The 24,024-nt window shown below is 41.6% G+C and overlaps 1 protein-coding gene across 1 annotated transcript in view; it reads left to right on the top strand.

Annotated features, from left to right (window-relative positions):
• plxna3 (plexin A3) overlaps positions 1 to 24,024 on the top strand; it is a 38,399-nt gene extending 14,375 nt beyond the window's left edge. Inside the window, exons 7-38 of the mRNA XM_077727972.1 lie at positions 7,118 to 7,258; positions 7,357 to 7,457; positions 8,223 to 8,346; positions 9,758 to 9,908; positions 10,427 to 10,526; positions 10,602 to 10,716; positions 12,101 to 12,301; positions 14,219 to 14,315; positions 14,501 to 14,691; positions 14,770 to 14,918; positions 15,121 to 15,241; positions 15,332 to 15,468; positions 15,550 to 15,720; positions 15,790 to 15,883; positions 16,381 to 16,500; positions 16,615 to 16,734; positions 16,807 to 16,950; positions 17,146 to 17,380; positions 17,457 to 17,599; positions 17,673 to 17,828; positions 18,168 to 18,268; positions 18,345 to 18,411; positions 19,165 to 19,311; positions 19,387 to 19,546; positions 19,989 to 20,092; positions 20,171 to 20,267; positions 20,361 to 20,438; positions 20,553 to 20,665; positions 20,744 to 20,913; positions 21,036 to 21,248; positions 21,968 to 22,118; positions 22,239 to 24,024. Of these exons, the coding sequence (XP_077584098.1) occupies positions 7,118 to 7,258; positions 7,357 to 7,457; positions 8,223 to 8,346; positions 9,758 to 9,908; positions 10,427 to 10,526; positions 10,602 to 10,716; positions 12,101 to 12,301; positions 14,219 to 14,315; positions 14,501 to 14,691; positions 14,770 to 14,918; positions 15,121 to 15,241; positions 15,332 to 15,468; positions 15,550 to 15,720; positions 15,790 to 15,883; positions 16,381 to 16,500; positions 16,615 to 16,734; positions 16,807 to 16,950; positions 17,146 to 17,380; positions 17,457 to 17,599; positions 17,673 to 17,828; positions 18,168 to 18,268; positions 18,345 to 18,411; positions 19,165 to 19,311; positions 19,387 to 19,546; positions 19,989 to 20,092; positions 20,171 to 20,267; positions 20,361 to 20,438; positions 20,553 to 20,665; positions 20,744 to 20,913; positions 21,036 to 21,248; positions 21,968 to 22,118; positions 22,239 to 22,331 (4,305 nt within the window). The 3' untranslated portion in view covers positions 22,332 to 24,024. The remainder of the gene's footprint in view (positions 1 to 7,117; positions 7,259 to 7,356; positions 7,458 to 8,222; positions 8,347 to 9,757; positions 9,909 to 10,426; positions 10,527 to 10,601; positions 10,717 to 12,100; positions 12,302 to 14,218; positions 14,316 to 14,500; positions 14,692 to 14,769; positions 14,919 to 15,120; positions 15,242 to 15,331; positions 15,469 to 15,549; positions 15,721 to 15,789; positions 15,884 to 16,380; positions 16,501 to 16,614; positions 16,735 to 16,806; positions 16,951 to 17,145; positions 17,381 to 17,456; positions 17,600 to 17,672; positions 17,829 to 18,167; positions 18,269 to 18,344; positions 18,412 to 19,164; positions 19,312 to 19,386; positions 19,547 to 19,988; positions 20,093 to 20,170; positions 20,268 to 20,360; positions 20,439 to 20,552; positions 20,666 to 20,743; positions 20,914 to 21,035; positions 21,249 to 21,967; positions 22,119 to 22,238) is intronic.

Genomic DNA, 24,024 nt, shown 5'->3' with positions numbered 1-24,024 from the left:
TTTTCACATCCTATTTATTATATATTGCTTCTATGGACATTTTCAGAGAGAAAAATATGATTTTAAAGTGACACATAGGACACATATATTACGTGTGCGAATTTGCCTGCGTGCAAATGCCATTTCCTGTGTGTAAACGCACATATCAAACGCACCCGCGGGTGGGATGGTGGGCTGTTAAATAGTAGACAGCAATACTGTAAATATATTTGATGGACGGATAGTGAGAGCACATGTTCTTTGCTCTCATCTGATTGGCTCTTTGAGACTGCCTGTGTTTGTGCGAGTGTGTGTTTGTGCACGCTCATCTTTTCAAAACAAACAGCACAGGGTGAAGAGGAGACACGCTGTACTGAACTCACACACCCACATGCATACAAACACATGTTCATTTTGGGTTTCCGAAGGACACCCGGCTTGAATTAGTTCACATATTTCATATTTTATCGTGTACTATAACAACATGATGCGACTTTATCCTGGTCTTATGACTATGTGCGCCCTTCCTCATGAGTCACGACAAACTCTTGTAAAAAGTTGGTGGTGGCTACAAACGTTTCCTTGGCAATGTTTGTGTGTGTGTGTATGAGTCTTATGCAGCAAAAAATGTCTCATAAAAATATTGTTACACACAGACAATTCAACACACACGTTCTTTTCATCCTCCTATCTCATTCCATCGCTCACTGTCCTTCGACGCCAATTTTTCAAATCCATAAAAACTCTTCTCAAGGACAGACATCCTAACTCACAGTCATAAAAAGTATGTGTGGTTTGTATAGAAAACGGAGCATTTTATGGTGTGTGCGTGTGGTCAGCAGACTGACACACCCATTCTAAATGTGAGATGGGAGGAAACCCACTGTGTGCCAGCCACACGCTAGTATCGCGGTCGGTGTCACTGTAGAGTTAGAAAAAAATGTGGAGTTAGCAAAATGAAGGATTCTCTGTCAGTTCATAGTTTGCTACACAATATTTGCCATGACATTACTTTGGAGGCCAGTCCAATATTTGGCTTTAAGAACCTTGCCTTTGATTGACCAGTACTTTGGTACCTCGAGATACGAGCTTAATGCGTTCCAGGACTGAGCTCGTATGTTGATTTACTCGTAACTCAAATGAACGTTTCCCATAGAAATGAACTAAAAACAAATGAATTTGTTCCAACCCTCTGAAAAAAACAGCATATAGGATTGGAAAAACATTTTTATTTGTTCTAATTCGCCATCCATTCACGAAGTAAATAACTAGTGGTTGAATAGTACTAAAATTAGACGGAATTCATGGAAGGGAGAAAGGGGGGGCATTTAGTGCATGGCAACGCGCTCGTAACATAACATAAACACATTTAAATGAACATCAAGAAGTAATATATACGCCATTCTCACTGACTAACGAGAAAAACACTGAAAAAATGCAAAGCTCCGCCCAGTGCTCATAGGGACATTACAGGAGGGAGTTGCGATGAGGGGGTCAGTGCCCATGATGTTCTTATGAGCAGCTTCTCATATATCAAAATTTGTCTCGTATCTCAAGATAAATATTTCCCAAAATTTTACTCGTATCTCAAATTGCTCGTATGTCGGGGCACTCGTATGTCGAGGTACCACTATAGTTCAATGTGTTCATATGGACCCTCGCATTTACTGGAGACCATTCAATCATTTGTCCTGACATTGGAATTCAGACCATGTTTATATTTTCCCTGACATTGACTTGAAACATATGCCACAGCAATGAATAGTTACTGATTCTTTGCCTGTGTTATTTAATAGAATAAACCTACTAACTAGGACTTGGCAATTAGTTAAATTATAATCAAAACCAACTTCTGCCATGAAGCCTATGTGGTAGGTTATTTCGACATTGCTACATTTTAGTCATCCGCTTAAATAGAACTCTTAATTTTGTAGCTAAACGAGTTTCGTAATGCTAGGCGACTGCAAGAAATCAAACCGTGGAAGAAGCAGCCAGGTCACGCTGTCCCAGTCCACTGAAAAGAAATGTCATGGAGGATATCCCAACCATCGAGCAGAAATTACACCGATTACCCAAATAGTCCAATACCAGTTGTTTGGACATAGCAATTTAATCAAAATTGAGTTTGAAGGCCCGACTCGTGATTTTTTTCCCCTTCAGTTTCTCTATATTCACTTTGCCCTTGTTTCTACATTGGTTAATGTCAGTTTGATTGCTCCATTTGTTGTTTGAATGTGGCTTGACATTGGTTGGCGATGTTTCGGGGTGTACTACAACTATTCTAGCGGCAAGTCATTTGGGGTAAGCAGGCGCCAGATCGACACACCGCTGCTGTAATGAGGACAAGCGCTTGAGAAAATGGATGGATGGATGAATGGGATTGTTGTTGTCATGGAGATAATGGAAGCTTGTATGTGTGTGTGTATGTATATGTGTGTGGCTGTCTTCAATTTTTGATAGAAAGTTCTTTGTGTCTAACCTTGTGTTTCCTGTTGCCATTGTGTGTGTTTTTGCAAGAGATCATGTCTCAGTAAGTGTATAACTGCGTTCCTAGAATTCCCCACTGGAACACATAAACTGACACACACTGAGTAGGATTAATTATTATGCTGTTGCCATGGAGACGACAGAAGAATTAGTCGATGTCTCCGTAAAATGCTTCATCGGATCATGTTTCATCTCTTCCTACGTTACCTTCGTAATGTTGAAATGGCGACTTTTTGCCAGCCTCTTCATGCAACTAAACTCATCATTTTTAGCTGGAAAAAAGTGGTCTCCATATTAAAACCACAAAATCCAGTGCATAGAAAGACAATTCCAACAACAAAATGGGTGGCCATGTCAATCATTAGAAAAAAACTCAAGGACCTCATGAAGAACATTCCAAGGACCCCTAAAATGGTTGTGACCCTCCATAAAGAATTTGACACACCACGGCTGGCCAGTCAGGTCTTAGTCCGCTCTCTCTGCTCCATCCACACTTCTTTTCTATTGGGTGCTACATTGTCTACCTTCTTTTCTATGCATACACAACTAATTTTGCATGGGTTTGTGGATGGGTGCGCTAGGTGTAGCGTCTCACATTTTCAGTACTCGTTCCCACATCCACGGCTAGTTGTTTTCCCGCACCTTATTACACAAAGCGCAATTAACATAAAACACATGAGGGAAGGTGTATTATAGGGTTGTAACTTATAGGCAATGCTTCATAGCCAAGTTATGAATGAAGACTTTGCCATGTGCCTAATAGCCACTTAGGCTTTATATTCAGAGCAGAAACACAGTTTTTTTAATGATTGCATGAAGTACTTTTTGATTAGGCTCACCCAAATTTCCTGCCAGATGAAGAATTTAAACTGTGTTTCCATACCTGTCAACTTGTACGTTTTACACGTATTTTCTACTTTTTTTACCATTTCAAATCATGTACGCACTACACCGACTTTTGTACGGGTAAAAAAAAAAAATTAAAAAAATGCCAATATTTATGAAAACCGATCTCAACAAGACCGTTTTGGCTAAAATCCAGATAGTCTCGTAAGCTGGTAGCCAACGACGCTACTGTCATCGATCGTTACTATTGTCACGGTATACCAGCAAAAATTATCCTCAATGGTATGTATTTTTTTTTTGCGGTGCGTACAGTAATATCGATAAAGGATGACTTGCACATGCGTAAATATACATAGAGTAAATATCGTGGAAGCAAGCATGGAGGAGCCACCTAGTAAGAAACGAATTACCGCGAGTAAACATGCGTCGTACGGTGTATGTACGTTTTTTGGGGGGGTTGTACGGGAATCATAATCATTTATAAGGGCAGTTATCAGTAGAGGTTGACAGGTATGTGTTTCTTGCTATATTTCAGCTATTCGGCACTTATCTTCAAACATATTTCATGTATTTAAAAGCATATCTCCATTTTAAACACCTCTTTCCATGTCTGGGTCACAGGGTGCTGTGTCCTATCCCAACTTTCTTGGGGCAAAAGGCGGACTACATCTTAAACTGGCCGCTAATTGGTCGTGATGCACTCAGTGGTACTCGATCCCATGCTGTCCATGTTGAAGTCAGGCGACCACTACAACCCTTAATTTAGAATCAAATCAATAAAATGCCATTACACAGCCTTTAACAAGAAGACAACCATTTATTACCAATCTATTTATGTCTGGGCGTTCTTTGTAAGAAAGTGCAAAAGAGGATTTCCACATACTATATAACCAGATGTCAGGCATGTTGATTTTTAAGCAAGCCTGTTTGGAGAATTCCGGGGCTCATATTTCATTTCGAAAAAAAAAGGGGGTGTAAGGGTCTTCAAAATTTTTCTGGTTTTGTATTCTTTGCCCCAGTGAAATAGGAAGAGGGGTAAATTGCCACTTCTCCCAAGGAGCTCATATTACACACACAGATGACAGACAACTTGACAAAAGCTGGTGTCGCGATTAGAGAGAGATAGACAAAAGTGCTTCCTGCTTACTGAAGGAAGCTCGAAGAAAGCGCACAAAAATGATGTATTGGTTGTGGGACTACGGGGTAAAAAGCGTCCGTTGGTGGTCTCACTATTATACATTGTGTGTGTGTGTCAGGGGGATGGGCTAATAAGCTTAGTCCCCCCTCATTTCACCCCTCACTGGCCTTCCTCCTCGTCTTCCTCCCTCAGGCTCTGATGGCTCAATGAACAATGTGTAGTGTGTGTATGTCAGCAAAATTCACACAGACAAACACAATCCCTTGTTTGTATCCATCCATGTTGTCCTAATGTGGTCTTCATGACAACTGTGTAGGCTATTATCCTTTTAATTGCGCTAGACAGATTTCAGAGGTGACCTACTTCTTTATTACAATTTATGACTTGACATGTGCTTTTAATTGATTTATGGAGTTGTTGTTTTGTTTCCCATGAATCATCATCAACTTTTTTTTTAAATTTTACCCTTCTTTTATCCAGAAAATACCAGACAAATCTCGTGAGATTAAGAATGAAGGTGAGCCGTTGGAGAAAATTTATTTGAATATCATATTAAAATGAATTATGGGCGATTATTTCAAAACTAGTGGTCTGGTGTACCGTATTTTCACGTCTATAAGACGTGCCGCATAATATGGCGCACCCTCAATGAATTACATTTTTCCCATATATAAGGCGCACTGTATTTTAAGGCGCACTGTATTATAAGGCGCACTGTATTATAAGGCGCACTGTATTATAAGGTTTTTCTGTCTATTTTGGAGAAAATGTAACTTTTAAGTGCGCCTTATAGTCGTGAAAATACGGTAATTGCTATTGACTTCCAGGTATGAAGCACTCACAACACAGTCACCTCTAGAGCCAGCCATTGTTGATGTTTTGGATTATTTGTATACAATCTTGCAGTGGGGGAGGAGCTATATGATGGAAGATGTTGTAAACTAAGATGGCATCTGCATATTTAACAGTATTGTTTCAGTTCAGGCGTTTGTGTTTTTTTTAATATCCGACAATGGTGGCTTTTCGTTTTTGGTTTTCAGTTTTTTCCATATATAAGGCGCACTGGATTATAAGGCGCACTGTATATTTTGGAGAAAATTTAAGACTTTTAAGTGCGCCTTATAGTCGTGAAAATACGGTAGTTAGCGTGTTGGGCTTAGAGTTCTGAGATCAAGGGACCTTCTGGTTGGAGAGTTTGCATGTTCTCCCAAGGCTTGCATGGGTTTTCTCTGGGTAATCTAGTTTCCTTCCACATGCCCAAAACTTGCATGGTATGCTAGTTGAAAACTCAAAGATTGCCCCTATGTGTGAGTGTGAATTTCAAAGCTAACTTGTTTACATGCCTGAGAACTCACTGGTCCATGATATATCACATGTTTATATAGACACACACATTTGGGATGGCATACAAGTAGTGTATTGATAGGTATACTCATTATCATGACACCCCAGGACACAAGATGGAGGCCACAGAGACACGCACGCAGAATGTTTCAAGGTGAAAGGTTAATGTCCACATATCAGTGTGTGCATGTTTGGAAACGTGCCTTTAGGTTTTAAAACACGGGTGAAAGGTCAACTCTTCCTCAATCAATTCCTTCTTGTGTGAGCGTAACGGGGATTTAGGAAGGAGGGGGTCATAGTGTACGGGGGTGTTGTAGGAAGGCGTATCGGGTAGCGACTCCAGTGTCACGTCAGCTGCGTTGTGGAATTCAAACAACATCTTCGTGTTCACCACCTGCCGTCTTGTTGTTGTGTGTACCCATGAGTTTGTCTTCTCCCCATTTGTCTTCATAACAGAACATGTATGGGCGTGCGCGTGCGTGTATGCGGGCTTGTGCCGTTGTAAAAATTGCGTGCGCACGTGTCGGTAAATACACCTTTGCTGTATTGTCTGTTTAAGTGTGTGTCCATTATTTATTGGATTTTTTTTGGTGTGTGAGCATGTTTATTGTGTGTTCATCAATTTTGTGTGTGCCTTTGTTATTTTACATTTTTGGGGGGTGTTTAAGAACGCGTGTGCGTGGGGGGGCTCTAGTGTGTGTGCGTGTGTGTGTATGCGCAAGCATGTGAGCATATATCGTTCTTGTCTGCTGCAGTGTCCTACTTTCAAGCCCCCTCCTCCTTTTCTCGCATACTCTTCACTGTGTTTGTGCTGGTGTGGTGGGAGGTGGGACTCATCAGCTCAAATTAAGACCAAACGCACAACAAGCAGACAGCTCATTAACACACTGACAACATCACACAGTCTCTCTTCCTTCCCTTTCCTCTCACCTGCTTTCCTCGTTGCAGTACCCCCATGTAAACCCCCACCTGACACACACACACACACATCTCGCACCCCTCATCCTCAGTCAGTCTTGTTTTTTTGGGTCACACGTAGATGAAGTAGAAGGACAGAGTTTATGAGTTTGAAAGACAGGAACTTTTTTTTATTGGACTGAAGTGTGACTTGACATAAAACACTATATTTGTACTGTTTGTCCGCATACAGAGACAAACGTGTATTGTACATGGAAAAACAACGGTATACACTTTAAAGGGCAAAAAAAAAGATTGCACTGTGCAAATTCAAAAATTCCGATAGAAATGGATTGGCATGTTAGTCATGGGTCTTTTGGATAATAACGTCCTGGCTAAATTTGTGTTTGTGTGTTTGTGTCACAGATCCGCGTAGATGGAATTCCCCCACCGTCCACTAATGCTTTGCTGTACGAGAGTGTGACCCTAGTTGAAGGAAAACCCATCCTGAGAGACATGACGTTCAGTCCGGACCACTTGTTCATCTACCTGCTTAGTGACCGACAGGTACACACACACACGCATGGACACAGCTATTCCTAAATGCACAATATAATCGCACAAGTATCTGACATCCTCATTTTTTGTTGTTGTTGCGGTATCAGGTGAGTCGACTTCCCGTGGAGACATGTGAACAGTATCAGTCCTGTTCGGAATGTTTATCTTCAGGAGACCCTCACTGTGGATGGTGTGTCCTCTACAACAAGTAAGAGCAATACATGAAATAATACAAGTAGTGTGTATTGTATTGTATTTAGATGGAAGGATAGATGGATTTGCAGCAAACAACTCACTCTCGCCTCTGATTGGCTCAGCTATTCACCGCATGCTTGCATGTTTCTGTGTGTGAAAGGCATTTATAGAAACATTAATGACGCCACAAGGGAACACACACACACATATACACACACACTACACACACACACACACACACACACACACAGTTTGTAAGCTTCTTTGATGTTGAAAGTCCAGGTGGAGACATTTCCTCTTTGCTAGATCAATCAACTTGGCCTTCAGAATTCAAGAGACCTTCTTTGTGCTCATGAAGGAAAAATGTTGCTCACATTCAGGCTTTAGTAGATGCATCATTAGTTCATAATACTGTGGTGCACAGTGCATTTAATGTTGTAACATTGCTTCATTTTCTAATAAAACTCTTTTACTTTGACAGCCTACAAAATATTATCTTCAACAGAAATCACATAACGGTCAAGAAGCAATAACCATGACTCTAAACAGTTGATCATTAAAATTGTTTGAATTTACCTTCTGCCTTTTTACATATTCTAATATATATTAGAGCATATCACAACTGTCCACAAAATACATAAAAATACACACAAGTCTACACGTTTTTTTAGCACATGAACTGTGAATAGGTCCATGGAACCACAATGTTTCATGTTAATTTTCATTTTTGACTTTTTTGCCATCATGCATGATAATCCTGTCATGTTCCCCCCTCCAGATGTTCAAGACAGGAAGCATGTGAGAAGTGGCAGGAGCCTCAGCACTTCAACACCAAGCTAGATCAGTGTGTCAACATCTCTGTTACTCCCAGCAACATGTCTGTGACTGCCCCTGCAATGCAGGTACAGAATGTCCCTTCATAGATGTGTACATAGATGGCGCCTTGACCATGTTAGCCCATAGTAGGAGATCTGCCTTGAAAACGTATCCAAATTGCACTACAAAGTACATGAACTCAATGCCATAGACCCCGGGTCGGGAACCTTTTTGACGGAGAGCGCCATAAACAATTCATATTTTCAAATGTTATTCCTTGAGAGCCATACTCAAAATTTAATCGTAAAAACACAACTAAAACGTGTACTATTTGTAGTAGGGTCACCAGTTTAAAAGAACAAACGTTCTTTGAGATCTTTTTAACAACATTCTCGTGCTGTTGCTAATCAACGACAATCAATGGGAGAATGCATGCAGAAGAATCGAATGGGAAAAGAATGTTTAAAGCCGCACTAGAAGTAGTTTTGGCGCCACAATGATCACGTAATGCTCCTATTGATGCATTCAGGACTGAGCTCGCTCAACAGCGTTTTCTCACAGTTTAGCAGAGAGCCATATGCACCTATCAAAAGAGCCAAATATGGCTTCCGAGCCATAGGCTCCCTATCCCTGCCATAGACTAACCACTTGAAGTGAGAAAGCTCATTCCCCCATTTCAATTTGCCTTGTTACTGATAAGAGCGTGACTGTTTTACCTGTATGGAGAGCTGCTAACTACTCCGAAATTTCAGGAGTTTACAATGCAAGGAAAACTCCGAAAAACCTCCCTAAACTCTGGAAATCCCCAAAAATTGTCACTTCGATTTTTTTTAAGCAACCATTTCGGAAAAGTACCAAATTTCCAATTTAAATGCCTCAAAATTCCCACTATCGCTATGGCTTCCGCCATCTTGATTCAACTGCATTGTAAACTGGAATAATTTGATAACACGAGTGCAATGTAAATCATCCGAGTTACAAGTTCTGACCAATGATTTGCCTTGTGCATATCAATTTTGTGTGAATCGTATTCACTCCGAATAAACTCCGGAAATAGGACAAAGGTACTCCTGAAATGGGATCATCTTAGGTTGGCAGCCCTCCTGTATGTCAACCCAAAAACAATTCCAATAGCAAAAAAGGCCAACAGACTATACTTTCTTTGTTTATGAGTGGATTTTCTTTTCTTTTTACCAGCACCCAATCGACTGAAATCATTTTTTGAAATTGGCCTGTCAATCACAATCAACATAGGGGCACATCTGGCGTCTACCCTTGTTTTTTGAGTGGAAAACAACATTTACAAGCAGCAAGTGAGCGAGAGATCTTAACCCATTCCTCCTCTGGTATAGCGCCGCATCCAATATAGTGGCAATCTCAATTTATGGTTCAACGCTCAAGGCGGCGTCTGTCTACGTTTACTGTAAATTGTCTGGCCACCCCGTTACACTCCTCAAATGGAAGATGTCTTGAAGTACTACATATTTTTGTGTGCAGTTGAGCATACAAGTGCACTACGTACCAGAGTTGTCAGGAGGCGTGTCCTGCGTATTTGAAGACATCAGCGAAACTTCGGCCGAAGTTGCGGCCGATGGTCAAGTGACATGCATGTCACCCACCCTCAGAGACCCTCCAACACATTCCTACGGTAAAAACAAAAGATGGAGCAACAATAACATTGTTCTGGATTATTTTGTGATACATATTTTTTGAAACGGTTTGAATTAGAATGATTATTTCAGTGTGCTACACATAAGGGTTTCATCAGAGTGTTTCGGCATGGAGAGTTGTTGTATATTTTGAAAGCATTTCCACTGTTTGTGTGAGAGTTAATGGGCGAAAGTGGACTTTGGTCATGTGAGAATGCTTCGGTATTGTGCGGGGAGAGGTTTTAATTGTCTGTGACACTTTTTTTGTAGTTACAGAGAGACTCGCATCAAAGTGTTTTAGTAACACGAGGGTTTTTTAGCTTTGTCTGATTGTCTTGGTACATTTCAGTAGCAGTGTTGCCTGTTACTTCTTAGTTTTTGCTAGAATACAAGTGTTGCAGTAATGTGATTGAAAGCAATTTAGTCCTTTGAAACAATTTCCCTTGTCAGTCCCTCCCATTCACACACATAACGATGTACTTGTCATATATGTTAATTGTCTTTGTGGTGTCATCAGGAGAGAAGCGGGATGTTCAACTCAGTCTTCGATCCAGTGAGACAAGACGCACCTTTATCAGCACCAACTTTACCTTCTACAACTGCTCTGTGTTGAACTCGTGAGAATGACTTTCACACATCCCATTTTGACCTTTTGCCTTGCCACTTGTTTGATAGCTCTTTCCCGTCTCCAGGTGCACATCCTGTGTGGGCAGCATGTTTCCATGTCACTGGTGTAAATATCGTCACATGTGCACCAACAATCTGGAAGACTGCTCCTTCCTGGAGGGACGGGTCAGCACGGCTCTGGTAAACCAGTTTGCTCAAACCTTTCTATACCATATACCACTCTATCTTCATGTTAGTTTTCCTATTCAAGTATATAGTAGAATGCAAATGTTTATGCACAACACATATGTCAATGGCATATATGTCCTAGAATGGGTGTCGTAATCAACTTTGATGCAAGCCATATTGTGGTTAGGATTTTTTTAAAAGGGCCTTTGTGTCTTGCTAACTTGGGCTACTACAAATTAATTTAAAAAAAAAGTATTTTGATAATCGGTTCACCAATGAGATGTGTTCTTGATATAATATTTTTAGAAAAAACTGCTTTAGCTCATTTATTGCCAGTGTTTGTATTTTTTTTTTTTTTAAAAAGGGAAACATTAAGTTTTACTATTATCTTTCGAATTTTATTTTTTAAAAAAATATTTTTTTGTTTTTGATATAAGTTTCGTTTAAAAATACCTAACAAAAAAACTCAAAATTCAATTAAAAAAAAATCTGTAGTTCTCCATTTAAGATGCCATTTAAATTTGAGCTAAAAACATGTGATTTACTACATGATTTACTTGTAGGGGTCACACAGAATGATGTGCTGGCCACACCTGCAGTATATCTGCCTTGATATTGACTGGGGACTATCCAGGGTTTAGGTTACACCTCTCTTATAAGGACAAGAGATACAGAAATTAGATGGATGAATGGTTGTTTGTGAATTTGTTGACTGGGAGAACAGCTTGTGTGTGTGTGTGGGCAAGTGTCCCTTGGATTTCAAGTATTTTTCCACAGTCACTGCAACATGCTGAGCCGTGGTCCGGTTCTTGTACTGCTAATGGGCTTTCTGTCAATCACAAGGCAATTAATTACTGTGGTGGTGCTCGCTCATGAAGCTTTAACTCCCCTGAGGAAATCTGTTAGCGAGTGTTTGCTCATGTGTCTGCGTTTGTGAGCACCACCTGCCATTGCAAACCTAAGACCTTTTTCAATTTGGCACTTAACAAGGTAAACACCTGCAACCGAAATTTCAAGTTGCTCAGACTAGAGATGAAAGCTATAACAAAAAATAACCTAAATTAATACAGTAATCCCTCGATTATTACGGTTAATGTAGAGCAGACATGGCTGCGATAAACGAAAAACTGCAAATTAGGTCACCCCTAAAGCTGTAGCAAGCGGAGGACAGGGGAGTGGCTTCAACTTTTGAGTTTCAGCATGGATTTTTACATTGTATTGAATTTATTAAATTAACAAAAAACTGCGATGTATTGAAGCCGTGATAATCAAGGGATTGCTGCATAGTATCTCAAAACTAATTTAAGAGCACCTTTTATCTATGTTTTGCTGGATTCTGAATCCCATTGGCAAAAAGTAGCGCCATCTCAGTGATACCTTGACTTCTTGTACCCAGGGCTGTCCTCAGATCCTCCCGACATCTGACATCCTTGTGCCAGCCGGTCTGGTCCGTCCAATCACCTTGCGAGCCCGCAACCTCCCGCAACCTCAGTCGGGCCAGAAGAACTACGAGTGCGTATTCCACATCCAGGGCAAAGTCCAACGCATTCCAGCGGTCCGCTTCAACTCATCCTGCATCCAGTGTCAGAACACATCGGTAAGACTACGCTACCCAGGATGCTTGGCCCGCCCAAGTCCTATTATTCAAACATATATATGTATGTATATATATATGTATGTATATATATATGTATGTATTTATGTATATATATGTATGTATTTATGTATATATATGTATGTATATATATATATATATATATATATATATATATATATATATATATATATATATATATATATATATATATATATATATATATATATTTCAAAGATGGTCATAAAGACATTAAAAAAGCCTCAGCACATTGGAGCAAAGCAAGAGAGACAAATTGTGGCAATTTTTGAAAGGTCAAAAGAATTATACCAAGATTTGAGTTGTGTCGAGCCATCAATATTTTTCCCCCCGCCGCCCACTACAGACCCCACTAACTGAAAATGTTACACTTTAGCGTTCCACATCCCCCACAGTCTTGCTACGCTTGCTTCGCCTCTGACTGAGACGACTTCTTAACACAGTGACCTTCTTTTGTCCTTGTTCCATTAAAACGCTACAAACCGTGTGTGCATGCGTGTGGATTTAGAGGGTTGTTAAATGGTGAACTCATCCATTGCCGTTGACAGCAATAGGTTTTCAATCCATTCTAAATGGCAGGATAATTATTGTGTCAGTGCCATTGACGGCTACAGATGTCCAATCAACAGCTAGATTGAGGTCCCTCAACCCTCTCAGTTCAAATGAATTCAATGTGTCGATGTCAGTGGCAGCAAATGTATTAATTCAAGAGGAACTTGAGCGTTTTTTTAACATGCACTGACATTCGCTTTTCAAGTTGTTTATTTGAATCACGGGCTTGTTGTTCTCTGGGGGAAAAACATGATATTTTTCTTCTTCCCTCAGCATATATACAGGTAAATTAATCTCCAATTGAAGTGTTAATTCTGCAGATTTTGCAAAGAGTAATAGAGAGGTTCATTGTGCTTCAGTTCTACTGTTGATTTATTTTGTAACACATGTCAACAGGGTCCACAAGCCCTTTCTGATTACAGGTATCTCATCTCTTGGTCGCTAATAACTAGTGTCATGGGAGTCTGAGTGTGTGTGCATAAATGTGCATCTGTGTGTACTTGCGTGCTCAGGTTGCCGGGTGGGCTCAGCTGGATCATTTTAATGGAAATGGAAACATTAGATGCACAAACAGAGAATTGTTGCATACAGATGGGCACAAATGGAAGCAGCTCTATCGAACCAGAAAAACAACAAAAGCAAGTGGAATTCAGACCTAAGCGTTTGATGAGATCTAGCAAGGTGCACGTTACAAAAGTTGCATGTGAAACAAAATGTACTACACTCCATATCATTTTATTTCCAAGGCTTTGGAGTTTCTACTGTATGGTGAAACACTGGTTCACCTATCTGCTACATCATAGAGAAAGATGTCTGGATTTGAATCGATTGTGTGTGGCCTTCCTTTGTAGAGATTTATGTTGCTTGCGTAGTTTTTTCCTCCTGACCTTCAGAAAAACGTGTTATGTTACTGCCAGTCAATCAATGTAAGTGGAAATGTTTGGTTTTTCACATATGTGCCCTAAAATTGGGTGGCCTTACAGCTGTGGGGTTTTGGGTTCAAATCCAGGTCATGTCCTTCTGTGTGGAGTTTACGTGTTCTCCACGGGCCTGCGTGGGTTTCCTCCGGGTACTCCGGTTTCCTCCCACATTGCAAAAAAAAAAACTGATTGGCCACTCTAAATTGTGAGTGCATGGTTGTCCTTTGTCTCCTTGAGATCGCCTGGCCAACGATTCAGGGTGTTGTCCACCTCCTCTGGCCCGGAGACAGCTGGGATTGGCTCCAGCACCCCTAGCAACCCTAATGAGGATAAAGCGGTTCAGAAAATGAGATGAAATGCCCTAAAATCAGCTGTCTGGTCGTATTGACATTTCCTTGTTTTGTCACAGTACTGGTACGAGGGCACAGAGGCAGCTGACCTTCCTGTGGACTTCAACATTGTCTGGGACGGAGACTTCTTTATCGACAAGCCCGTGTCCATGAAAGGTAGCGTGATCTGATATAAATATTTTCCTGACTCATGTTTAGTTGACTTTGGAGGTTGGTGTTGGCTTATCGACATCAATTCATTGTTTTGCTGTAACTTGCCCGCATTCATGGAGGACAACATATTAAAAAAATGGTGTCTTGTGAACAATTTGTCTCCTCCTCATGTGGCGTCACATACCTAGCCTTGCTGTACAAGTGTGAGGCTCAGCGCTCTAGCTGTGGCCAATGCCTGAAAGCACCAACCGCCTTTCAGTGTGGATGGTGCGCCGAAAGCAGGAAGTGCGTACTGCGTCAACACTGCTCGGCACCAGAACACAGCTGGATGCACCACGGACGCCACAACCTGCGTTGCAGCCATCCGCGAATCAACAAGGTGGGAACGGCCACGGGCTGCATCAGAACCGCCCACGACACTGTTTCAACTCCTTGATTGACTAACCGTGTTCCTCAGATTGCCCCGCTGACAGGGCCTCGTGAAGGGGGGACACGCGTAACCATCGAGGGGGAGAACTTAGGCCTGCAGGTGAAGGAGATCACGCATGTGCAAGTGGCCGGTGTTCGCTGTAATCCCGTCCCCTCATTGTACATCAGCGCGGAAAGGTCAGTGGAAATAAATCCTTGGAATGTGCTAACAAGGTGACATTTACGTATCACACAGTCGACTGACGTGCATTTAGTCACTAAATGACATGAAATTTTAGTGTCATTGTGACATGACTACAAAGGATTTCAAAATAATACAAACAAGTAGACTTGGTTGTAGTGTAATTGTGTGTCTTCTTGGGTGTGTGTACTCTTACAGAGTGGTATGTGACATGGCAGAAGCGTTACTGCCTCACTCTCCAGGCGGTGCAGTAGAATTGTGTATTGGCGTGTGTAGTGCTGAGTACCGCACCATGTCCACACAAGCCTATGCGTTCGTGGTAAGACTTCATGCGAACTTACATTTATCTTCTGGCTGGTCATGCTCAGTCCTAAGAAGACTTACAATGTGCTTTTCCTCATAAATTCAGAGTCCCAGTTTGATCAACGTTCGTCCAGAGAGAGGTCCAGTTTCTGGAGGAACTAGACTGACAGTAGCGGGTCGGAACTTGGACGCTGGCAGCAGTGTGTCAGTCTTCATCGACAAAGACGAGTGTCTGTTTGTCAAGTGAGTGGAAAAACACCTAAGTCAATGACACATCTGTAGCAGTAGTAGTCAAAGTGGAAAATTCTTCTCATACTCGTCCAGACGCATTAACCGTGAGGTGGTCTGTATCACCCCTGCCTCACCGTTTGGAATCGGGCCTGCCCTCATTCGCCTGATGATCGACAAGGCGGAAGTGACCAGCTCAGAGATCAAATACACATACACAGAGGATCCTACCATCACTGCCATTGAACCCAGTTGGTCCATTCTCAAGTAGGCCTCTGCCCTTTTTCATTCTCCACCAATCACAATACAGACATCTGAAACTCCCTTTGTGTGTAGTGGAAGTACAGTGATCACAGTGACAGGAACCAACCTCCTCACAATCCAAGAACCCAAAATCAGAGCCAAATATGGTGGCGTGGAGACCAACAATGTAAGCCTGCTAACTTGGTCATACTATGTAACATTGTTATGATCTTGCATGGTCATGACACCGCAGTCTTAACAGCCTTGCATGGTTTTGTTATGACATCACTTAGTATTAACTGTGTCATTAATGTTACACGATTCTCATGTTACATTGCCTTGATGCCACATGATTATTGCATTACATATTACTGATTTATGATATTACATTGTCAGAAAGTCACATGCTTTTAACACAGTATGGGAATGGCTCTGCTGTTGTCACATTCATTGCCTATTGTGTCACCCTTTAAAATTCATCCATTCTCTGTAACGCTTATCCTCACAAAGGTAGACACAAAGACAAATAACCTTTCACACTTACAATCACACCTGTGTAGAACTTGGATTGTAGTGCATGTTTTTGGGATGTTTTCCTCTCGCGCTAGGACTATGTGTTATGGCACAATATTTTTACAAGGTCCAGATTGTTACAATGACACCTTTCAATGATATCGTTCTCAGTTCTGCACTGCAGTCAACGATAGCGTCATGACCTGTTTGGCTCCCGGCCTGGTCTATGACAAACCCAACCCCCCAGACGTGGCGCTGCATGCTGAGGAGTTTGGATTCATCTTGGATCAGGTGATGAACCTCAAAATATGTTGGCCAGCATGTCACAAACATGCCTCCTATATTTTATGTTCAACTTCCCACGAGTAAATCAGTCTTCCTGATTTTTTGCTTGACGGCACTCAGGTTTCTTCTTTGCTGGTGCTTAACGCTACTCCTTTCACGCACTACCCCAATCCAACCTTCGACCCCCTGGGAAATTCTGGAATCCTGGAGGTCAAGCCAGGGTCCCCCATCATCCTCAAGGTACTCAAAGAACTGTCCACACAGGAAGCCTGGACTTGGAACAAGATTTTTGTTAACTGCTTTTATCCACAGGGGAAGAACCTAGTCCCTCCTGCCCCCGGCAACAGCCGTCTGAACTACACCGTTCTGATTGGCGAGTCTCCGTGCTCGTTGACGGTTTCGGAACATCAGCTGCTTTGTGATTCGCCAGAGCTGACTGGAGAGCAGCGCGTTTTAGTAAGCCGACCGTCAAACCGTTTAATCTTCAAGTCTCTCATAGCCAATTTTAATTGTTCGTTTAATTCCAGAGCATTTGCAATGTCAACTTTTTAGTCCTTAGTTTCTACACAAATGGCATTGTTGCTGTTGACCATTCTCGTGCATTTTTGGTGGTATAGTAAGCCTTTTCTTCCAACTGCATTCCCTCTATAGATCCTGGTTGGTGGTCTGGAGTTCTCCCCTGGAACGCTTCACATTTATTCAGACAGTGCCTTGACGCTGCCCGCCATCATCGGCATCGGCGCGGGCGGCGGCGTGTTACTGGTCGCCATCATCGTTGTGCTGATCGCCTACAAGCGGAAGACGCGGGACGCGGACCGCACGCTGAAGCGACTCCAACTGCAGATGGATAACTTGGAAAGCAGGGTGGCCCTCGAATGCAAAGAAGGTTTGCACACCCAGCTACGCCCAACACACTTGTTTATGTATGCGTTGAACTAACACAGGTATTTTCTATTGGACAGCCTTTGCCGAGCTCCAAACCGACATTCAGGAATTAACCAATGACATGGATGGAGTGAAGATTCCCTTCCTGGAATATCGCACTTACACCATGAGGGTTATGTTCCCAGGAATAGAAGAACATCCCGTACTTAAGGAGCTGGATGTATGTCTAACTTACATTGCATTATACATTGGGAAAATACAGTCAGAAATACGTACGCCTGCATGTATTTCAGTCACCGGCGAATGTGGAGAAAGCCCTCCGACTTTTCAGTCAGCTTCTAAACAACAAAATGTTCCTGTTGACATTCATCCACACGCTGGAGGCTCAGAGGTCATTCTCCATGCGGGACCGCGGGAACGTGGCTTCGCTGCTGATGGCTGCGCTGCAGGTACTGTTGCTTTGTTGCTAAATAATGGCCAACAACACTCTGCTTCCTGAAGGGCAAATTAAATGTACATGACTTGAAATTAAATTGTCCATTGAAATTGATTCCAATCAGTCTTACCCACGCCTCATAAAACCTTAAACTTTTAGGCATTTTTTTAAGCCAACATTCCAAAATTTCAGATTCTATAACAGTTAGAACCAGTATACCAAAAAGTACATTCAGGACATTTACATCTTGCTTTATGTAGTATGGAAGGATAGTGCAACGTTGCTGAACTTTTAGTGCTTGAGCGTGGCCCAATGCCATGATCGTTATGCTAATAGCTGTGGTTTGCACCAGGGCCGCATGGAGTACGCCACAGTGGTCCTCAAGCAATTGCTGGCCGACCTGATCGAGAAGAATCTGGAGAACCGGAACCACCCTAAGCTCTTACTGAGGAGGTCCGCGTGCAACCATTCGCCACCGCCTCTACCCTTCGTGCGGGCTCCCCCAGCATCTTTGAATTATGTGTTGCAGAACTGAGTCCGTGGCAGAGAAGATGCTGACCAACTGGTTCACCTTCCTCCTCTATCGCTTCCTCAAGGTGATTAACGTGTTCATGTCCATCTGGGTGAGGGGAGTTTAGTGTGTTATATAGTATACCCAAAAAAAAAAATATATATATATATATATATATATATATATATATATATATATATATATATATATATATATATATATATATATATATATATATATATATATATATATATATATATATATATATATATATATATATATATATATATATATATATATATGTGTGTGTGTGTGTGTATATATATATATATATATATATATATATATATATATATATATATATATATATATATATATATATATATATATATATATATATATATATATATATATATATATATATATATATATATATACATACAAACACATACATATACATACTTATACATACTTATACATACATATACATACATATACATGCATATACATACATATACATTCATATACATACATATACATACATATACATACATATGCATACATATACATACATCTACATACATATACATACACATACATACATATACATACATATACATACATACATATACATACATATACTTACATACACATAGATATAAATATATACATAGGGTCTTAACATTCAGCCATTTGTTTTGTTAAAGAGCCTGACAGCTGATGGGAGGAAGGATCGCTGGAAATTTTATTATGATACAATGTACTTTTGATATAAGTCCGTAGTGGGCAGGTAACTTGGCAGTATAAGCTAAAATGTACTTTATTGTCGTGCCATCAGGAATGTGCTGGCGAGCCTCTGTTCATGCTGTACTGCGCCATCAAGCAGCAGATGGAGAAAGGGCCCATTGATGCCATTACAGGCGAAGCGCGTTACTCTCTTAGTGAAGACAAACTCATCAGACAGCAGATTGACTACAAGCAGCTGGTAACATGCATGCCCGCATATGCTCGCACACTCACGCAGACAAACCTCGGCTGAGCACGTCTTCTTCCCCTTTAGACGATGATGTGCATCCCTCCGGAGGGCGAGGCGGGTACCGAGGTGCCGGTTAAGGTGTTGAATTGCGACACAGTGACGCAGGTCAAAGACAAATTGCTGGACGCCGTCTATAAGGGGATCCCCTTCTCACAGCGACAGCAAGCTGACGACATGGATCTCGGTACAATGACGCTTCTCAAATCAATGAAGACGCTCAAAATGGGCGTGTGCTGTCTAACCTACTGTATTGTACAGTTATCCAATTCTAATGAGCTTTGGTCCAACTATGATACGATTAACTCTGACTTTTTGCACATTCACTCCAATTACAATACAATTTATCGAAAGTACAAATATGATGGGCTTAGATTTAAAAAGGATGAACGTTATTTATAGGGTTAGGGTTTGATTTGATTAATATCTATTCACTTTAATTGAAATTACAAAACTATTCACTCTAGTCGCGTGACAGCACCCTCTTTGTGCTTCATTGATTCATTTACTCTATTTATCACACTTCATCCCTATTGTGAAGTTATTCATTGCAATTGCGACACAACGTGCGTTTCCCCATTACCAACATCTTGACTAAAATGGCTGTTTTGGGGCACGTGTGTTATCAGAATGGCGTCAAGGTCGGCTTACCAGGATAATCCTGCAGGACGAAGACGTGACCACAAAGATTGAGAGCGACTGGAAGCGACTCAATACACTCGCTCACTATCAGGTACGTCATCGGGTTCGTCATGCGACGTGAGACCCAAAAGTGACGCATGGTCTCACAGCAACACCAATGCATTGTCAGGTAACAGACGGCTCGGTTGTGGCATTGGTCCAGAAGCAGGTTTCTGCTTACAACATTGCCAACAGTTTCACCTTCACCAGATCGCTCAGCAGATATGGTATGCAAACACACAGGATTGTCTTAGCTAACTATCTAAATATGTCAGCACGTGGACACACACACTCATACACAACTAACTGCCTCTCTGTAGAATCGTTACTGCGCACGTCCAGTAGTCCCGACAGTCTGAGGTCCAGAGCGCCCATGATCACGCCAGACCAAGAGACAGGTAGTTGACATTTTACTTAGCTAGCATTGAGCAAACACACAAATAGCTATGTATCATAGTGCTAGTGACTCAGCCATTGGTCTGGTGATAATACAGACTTCCTATTTGCTTCAGGAACAAAACTGTGGCACCTCGTTAAGAACCACGAGCACAGCGACCAGCGCGAAGGAGATCGGGGCAGTAAAATGGTTTCAGAAATCTACCTGACACGCCTGCTAGCAACAAAGGTGTCAAGAAAACTCCTCCGATTTCAGCTCGTCGTTCCAATTGATTCTAAGTATTCTTTTTGCTTCTCTCAACATCAGGGCACATTACAGAAGTTTGTGGATGACCTTTTCGAGACGGTCTTCAGCACTGCTCACCGTGGGTCCGCTTTGCCGCTGGCTATCAAATACATGTTCGACTTTCTGGACGAGCAGGCCGACAAGCGACAGATCAGTGACCCGGACGTGCGACACACCTGGAAGAGCAACTGGTAGGAGGCCATGTGTACTGTCTTTGTGTGTTTATATGGATTTGTCTTATACCACTTTATGTACAAGTATTTTACATTTTGTTTATTACAGTTGAGACTGTTTTTTGGTCGTCTTTTTTTAGTCTTCCTCTCAGGTTTTGGGTCAACGTCATCAAGAATCCACAATTTGTTTTCGACATTCACAAAAGTAGCATCACTGATGCATGCCTGTCAGTCGTGGCTCAGACCTTCATGGACTCTTGCTCCACATCGGAACATCGACTTGGAAAAGACTCCCCGTCTAACAAATTGCTCTACGCTAAAGACATTCCGAACTACAAGAGCTGGGTGGAGAGGTAGCTAACATATTATCTAGCTTATCTATAACCTCATAGTCAACTTAAAAGTCTCAGTTCAAATAGTTGCTACTGTCCCAAATTCCTACTACAGTAGTCCCTCGAATACCGCGGTTAATATTGACCATGGGTGTCAGACTCGGGTTGGTTCGCGGGCCGCTTAAACGTCAACTTGATTTCTCGTGGGCTGGACCATTTTAGATATAATATTTAGATTTTTTTTAATAAATGGATTAAAAGAACTGGATTAAAAGACCTGAATATTCAGTTTTTATAGATCTAAAACAATGTTTATTTTAGCTTTTTTTTGTGTATATATTTTTAGTTTTTACAAAATGATTTTTGAATTAAAAACACAGAAAAAATTGATTAAAAAATTAAAATTATTGATTTTAATGGTGGAACATCAGGAAAGCAGCGATAATTGAAAAATTGCGAAGTCCGGTCACCCCTATTAGCTTAACTTTTTTTCTTCAGTGCTGAGTCCTAGTGTCAAAAGTGGCTTTGGTTTAGAAATAAAAAAGGTTGTCTAAAAAAAATCGCAGTGAATTCGCGATAAGTGATTTTGCGATAAGTGAAGACGCGATAATCGAGGGATTACTGTACTTCCCTAATCGGTAGTCGCAGAAGCTATGTGGACTTGTTAGTGAACATAGAGGGAGATGTACTAGCAGTATCTTCCAAGAGAGGCTAAGGGTTTAAACAACATTTTTTTGCAGGTACTACAGAGACATCGCAAAAATGCCTAGCATTAGCGACCAAGACATGGATGCCTACTTGGTGGAGCAGTCGCGTCTCCATGGCACTGAGTTTAATACATTGAGCGCGCTCAGTGAGCTTTACTTCTACATCAACAAGTACAAAGAAGAGGTGAGTTACTAGTTACCTTGAAGGAATATTAAAAAAAATACAAAACCTGATGAATGAATCAATATTATTACTTATCGGATCTGGGAGTACTTCATAAACTGACCAATGACAACGATGCAGGTTCTGACGGCGCTGGACCGTGACGCCTACTGCCGCAAACACAAACTGCGCCACAAACTGGAACAAGCCATCAACCTGATGTCGGGGAGCTGAGGAGAAAAAAACAAAGACGCCTGCTAACTGGGGGAACGGGATCAGCATTTTCATTTTTTTTCCAAACTGCACCAGTCAATCAATCAATTTGCTATTTATTTACCAAGCAACGGGCTGGGACCCAATTGTGAAAATAGCTTCGACAGCTAGATAGGGCTACAAAGGACCCTCAGACGCCGTGTAAATAACCAGACCACCGGCAAAACGAGCAACAAGAAAGTCAACGTCCAATCGCGCAACGCCTGCTGACCGACCACAGCTGTGTTTCCCCCCCACCCTAACCCGTCCTTCACTGGTCAGCTACGCTACGACCAATTGGCAGGGAAAACTCTACAGTGTTTACGGCCCTCTACCCCTGACCAGTTTGAACTGTACCACTCTCAGAACATTCCATCGCTGCCCTCCCCTCCCCCTTTCAGGACGCCATGATGCCAATACTGTACCCAGCGAGCAGTGCCATGTAAAGACCAGAACCAATACCAGAACTGACTCGGACCAAAGCCGAGATCAAAGATCGAAGCGGAAATTCACTCAATTCTAAGACCTTGTAAAGTAGAATCAAAGAGACAAAAAAAATGACATTTACACTTGGCATTGAGGGGAAGATCCGGATTGGCTCTTCACCAGGAAGGAAGGAAAGCCACTACTGGACCAACGCCACTGTGTGTGTGTGTATGTTTGTTTGTGTGTGTGTGACTGTGTGTGTGTGTGTCTGTGTTTGTGTGTGTGTGTTTGTGTGCGCTTGTGTGCTTGTGTGTGTGTGTGTGTGTGTGTGTGTGTGTGTGTGTGTGTGTGTGTGTGTGTGTGTGTGTGTGTGTGTGTGTGTGTGTGTGTGTGTGTGTGTGTGTGTGTGTGTGTGTGTGTGTGTGTGTGTGTGTGTGTGTGTGTGTGTGTGTATTTGTGTGGGAGGAAGCAACAGACTGAAAATGTTAATAAATACGGTAGGGACAGTTCTAATTACTGAAGTATACAGGCTGAGAATGAAACTTAGTGATGTTGGGTCATGTGTAATTACTGATATTTTAAGCCTGAAAATGATCATTCATGCTGTTGGATCAGGCCTTATGCCTGCAATCAGCAGAATGAAAATTTAGCTGAGGTCTAATTCCTGAATTCAACAGACTGTAATGCTAGCTTTTGCTGATGGATCATGTCTAATTAATGAATTCAACAGACTGAAAACGCTAGTGAGTTGGCTGTTGGGCCAGATCTACTTACTGAAATCACACACACACGACGGTATTTATTGATTTTCTTTATTTAAATTATTGTTTACACATTATTTATTGTGGGTGCCAACGAGTCAGGTGTTAATGAACTTCCCATCGACGCTTTCACTGGAACTTCAGTCATGGCGTCTTATAAGGTGAGGATGTGTCAAGTGTTCAATGCCGACGTCAACGTCCGCTCGGCGTTACATCAGGAAAACCAACCGCGGAAAGCGGCCAACTCTGCCTGGACAAAACATTAGATGATGTTTCTCCATGATGTCATCACAATACAAAAGATTGAATGAAACATACGTGTTTATTTGTGAAAACATGTTTCATAACATTGCCTTGTTTGATTTTTTTTTTTTTACTTTGAAATGTAACCATGGCCACCATCTTCATTTCGTAGCCGTTGTCTTTTTTCTACATTGCAATTGCCTTTGTTCAGACTTTGTGACATCATTACTAAAGTGTAAACAACA

This window comes from Stigmatopora nigra, chromosome 1, assembly GCF_051989575.1.
Source record: "Stigmatopora nigra isolate UIUO_SnigA chromosome 1, RoL_Snig_1.1, whole genome shotgun sequence".
NCBI lineage: Eukaryota > Metazoa > Chordata > Actinopteri > Syngnathiformes > Syngnathidae > Stigmatopora > Stigmatopora nigra.
Note: the sequence above shows the minus strand (reverse complement) of the source record. Positions and strands in the feature narration are given on the sequence as shown.